Consider the following 4199-nt stretch of genomic DNA (forward strand, 5'->3'; position numbering starts at 1 on the left):
CTCTCTCTCTCTTCCCCCCTTCTCCCTCCCTTTTCTCCTCCTCCTTCCTCTTCTGCTTCTTCCCCTTTTCTTCCTCTTTCTCCTTCTTTTCCCTCTTCACCTCTCCTATTTTTCTTCCTCATCCTCAGCATTTTCTTTGTCCTGTTTGCAGCAATAGTAAAACTGTGACTTTTTCCAATGTATTGCTCCGTGCTGAATGGCACACTTTTAATCACTAACCCAACTCCGCTTACTAACTACTTATTCTCTAGTTCTTAGAATAAGAAATAGCTTCAGGTGGCTTATGCTCTGACCATTAAAAATTCATGTTGTAATGATTTATATTAATTACTTTGATTTAACCACTCGGTGTGAATATACATCCAAACATTGTTTAACTGTCTACATGATAATTATTATTTGTTAATGAAAAAGGAAAAAACAAAATAAAGGAATTTACATTCTCTTATATTAGTCCCAATGGAGAAGAAAGCATTTTTTTTAGTGACTAGGAATTGGTTACTGAATTGTACTTTTGATATTTGTCTGCTGTGACCTGGGGGAGCCCTCATATCAGAATAATAATTCAAGGAAAAGCTACATGAAAAAAAGTGCAAGAACTTAAAAAATGGCTTTTAAGGGTTGGAGGCTGACATTTGAGAGTCTGTCCAATAGAGTTGGCTGTCTTACCTTGTTTGGGGGGATGTAAATGAGAGGTCAGTTCTGAAAGACAGAAATAATGGACAAAATGTAAGCCACCTCCTAAAAATACATACGCAGAATAACTATGAAATGCACAGCAACATTCTGCAATGCCACATCAAGTTGGGGCTGCATATCTACCCAGGAAATGTCACGTCAAACTATGAAAAACCACACTTCAGATTGAGCTCTTACTCTTCCAGATATCTTCCCTGGTGTAGGTTAGAGTCATTTACAATATTAAGTACAATTCAAATTCCTCCTACTTATTGTTGTTCAACAGATTTCAACTCAGAAAAATATCTCTGAAGAGCAATGGCATTTACTGGGAATTAGCAGAACATTGTAGGAAGATTCCTGGTGTCATAGTAAATGTTAGTCATATGTAAGGGACCTAGGGCAAGGGGAAAAAGTGAAGGCAAAAGTAAGAAGGGTTTTCAGGTAAATTTGGATTGGGATTGTTTTTAAGCACTTATGTTCAGTTGGTTCTAACTTAAAATTCGATAGATACTTGTGGGAAAATGTGATTGATACAGCATTTCTTTATGAGTACATAAATTTATGAGTATTTCTTTTGGGTACAGATCTGGGGCTGAAATTATTTCACTTGAAGGAAAATGGATTAAGCAATTCCTTCTACAAAAACAAATACTATTTTTCTCTCATATATATGTAGCGACATATTTCTATATCTATAAATTATATTGGTCACATTGGATCCACAATTGTGAAACAGAAGGAGCTGGATTTTTGTGCTTAGTTACCATTCTCATTTTATAAAGTCTATAACTCAAACCAGTAAATCGGTGCCATCTACTTTAAGGGTATATACCACTTAAAATAAGCTAACCAAGATAATTTCTTACAAGCGTGCCTAGGTTAGCATAATCTAGATGATTTCTCACAGATATGTCCATAATCTTGTCTCCTATATGGTTGTAGATCCTATCAAGTTGGTTGGCATAATTAATCATCACCCAGATTATATGTGACCTGAAATCAGAAAGAAGTCTACTGAAGGGAGGAAGGAGAGCTACAGAAGAGGGCAGAGGGACACAGGAGGCTAGAGATGGAATAAGATCAGTAAAAGCAAAGAATGCAAGTGAGACTACAGGGAAAATGATGCTTTATAGAGAGTGCATACATTTGTCATATAGCTAACTTTATACCTCACAGGGCTTATACATTAAAACCATACTTTATGCTTAGATGCCTTATAATTTATATCTCATACAAATTCATATGAGAGAAACTCTATAGTTAATTAAAACCATTATTTTGCATGCTAATTATAAAACTAATCAAAAGAATCCTGGTAGCCAGGCTATTTCTGCACTGGATGTGAACAGTACGAATGTAAATAATAACCTTAGAGAACTTACTCAGACTGTGATATAGCAAGACACTGCAAAGAGCACTTGAGAATGTTGGGGAATAAAATAAAGATACAATATTAAGCCATGTGACCATCTTAACCAAAATGAGTGAATGTCACTTCTCAACTGAGTATATTTTATCTTGCATTGCTTTTCTTTCTCCTACACAAAATTTATTGAGATTTACAATCATATAATTGGCATCTTTACTGATTGCGTTCTAGCTTGGATTATTCTTATTTCCTTTAAACCTTTGGTACCAACAAAAATTTTAATCTTATCTAAGAGCTGAGAATATGTCTTAGTTGGTTGAGTGCTTGAATAGCACATACAAAAGTCTTGGCTTTATCTCAACAACATATAAATTGAGTAGGGATGATGACATTTGTCTGTATCTCAGCACTCAGGAGATAGAAGCTGAAAGATCATTAGTTCAAGCCTATCTTTGTTTACCTAGTGAACATGAGATTTACTTGGGCTACGTGAGACTTCTTTAAAACATACTAGTACAACAACTAAACATTCTCTCTCTTCATTAGATGCAGGGTACCCCATCTAATGCTCTGCATTTTTTCAAGCTGCAATGCAGGAAAAGCCCAACTTTCTGTAGCACTCTATTCCTGTGAACATAGTTGCAGGATGCTGACCACTCTAAGGAAGTCCTCTACTGTTCCTGATTGACCCTCACAACTACACTGTAAGATGAGACCCCTTGCTCTACATTCCATTTCCTTGTTTCCTGAGGATGCCATTCATGTAGTTCAAATTTCAAGTGACTTATATAAGGAATCAAGATGAAATTTCTTCCTACAAATCTGAATCTGATTCCACTCACCCTAACATCTGCCCCACTGGCAACCCGTGTCATGTGTATTTGAAACTTATACTTTCAACACATGAAACAGATACTTTCAGTGAATAGCCAGCTAAGAATGCATTAATAAATTACTGTGATGCAAAGAATATCTGGGGCCATATCTATTTATTTTAAACCTTGCTTCTTTAGCAACAGACTTTGCAGAAATTTCTAAATCAATCCATCATAGCATTCCCCTTTTATGAAAATTTTTTATTGCTGTGTAACTACTGATACTGAGGCCCTTTCACAGGTAAAATCTTCTGTTCTGTGCTCACTCAACCAAGGAGGGGAAGAACACAAGTAGAATCCATGACTCTCTGCTCTCGATTTGCTAGACTGAAAAGCTATTATGAACAGTTGATTGTCAGCATTTCTTTTTTTTTAATTTTTATTTTATTTATTTTAATTTAATTTTTTATTTATTTTTCCATTCAATTATTTACACTTCCTTCCTTCCTTCCTCCTCCCAATCCCCTCCGGCTCCCCCACATCCCCTCCTCCCTCTCCCACCCTGCTTGAAAGAGGGCAGGGAACCCTGCCCTGTGGGAAGTCCAAGGCTCTTCCCCCCACATCCAGGCCTAGGGAGCTGTGCATCCATATAGACTAGGGTCCCCCAAAGCCAGAACATGCCGTAAAAACAAGTCCCAGTGCCTTTATCAATGGCTTATTAGTCGGCCCCCATTGTTAGGCACAATCAGAGAGTCCGGTTTGATTACATGCTCATTCAGACCCAGTCCAACTGGATTTGGTGAGCTCCCATTAGAACAGGCACACTGCCTCAGTTGGTGGACCAACCCCTTGCGGTCCTGACTTCTTTGCTCATCTTCTCCCTCCTTCTGCCTTTCAACTGGACCTTGGGTGGTCAGCATTTTTCAGTCCTTACTAGCTCTGGACTCTTCCCCTTCAACTCTCACCCTGCCTTTTCCACCTCACCTGCATCCAGTCCATACATGCAGACAGCTAATAACAGCAAGCCCACAAGATGTCTCATCACTTCCAGTTGCCTGCAGATGGCACACACAGGAACAAACCTTGCCTCTGACTTTATACTCTCCCTTTCTGCTCCTCCTACTCTGTCTGCTTACACATACTTCCTCCACATATTTGCCATGCCACTGGGAAAAGTTATCATTATAAAGAGGACTAGAAGAATACTTTTTAACAAAGAAGGAAAGATATAAATAATTCAAGAATGAATGAACTCTCAGACACAGTGAAATCTTTTTGTCCTAAATGTAGAGTGACTCAATGTCTATCTTAGAATGTGTTCCATGGTGTCATTC

General features: G+C 37.9%; 1 protein-coding gene across 1 annotated transcript in view; it reads right to left on the reverse strand.

Annotated features, from left to right (window-relative positions):
- The window catches only part of LOC102000240 (binder of sperm protein homolog 2-like), a 7596-nt gene extending 3665 nt beyond the window's left edge, over positions 1 to 3931 (reverse strand). The window contains exons 1-2 of the mRNA XM_013355493.1: positions 3850 to 3931; positions 670 to 702 (exon numbers count right to left, since the gene is read on the reverse strand). Coding sequence (XP_013210947.1) covers positions 670 to 702; positions 3850 to 3907 — 91 coding nt within the window. The 5' untranslated portion in view covers positions 3908 to 3931. The remainder of the gene's footprint in view (positions 1 to 669; positions 703 to 3849) is intronic.
- Between the last annotated feature and the right edge of the window lie 268 nt (positions 3932 to 4199).

Source organism: Microtus ochrogaster, unplaced genomic scaffold, assembly GCF_000317375.1.
Source record: "Microtus ochrogaster isolate Prairie Vole_2 unplaced genomic scaffold, MicOch1.0 UNK139, whole genome shotgun sequence".
In the NCBI taxonomy this organism is placed as follows: Eukaryota; Metazoa; Chordata; class Mammalia; order Rodentia; family Cricetidae; genus Microtus; species Microtus ochrogaster.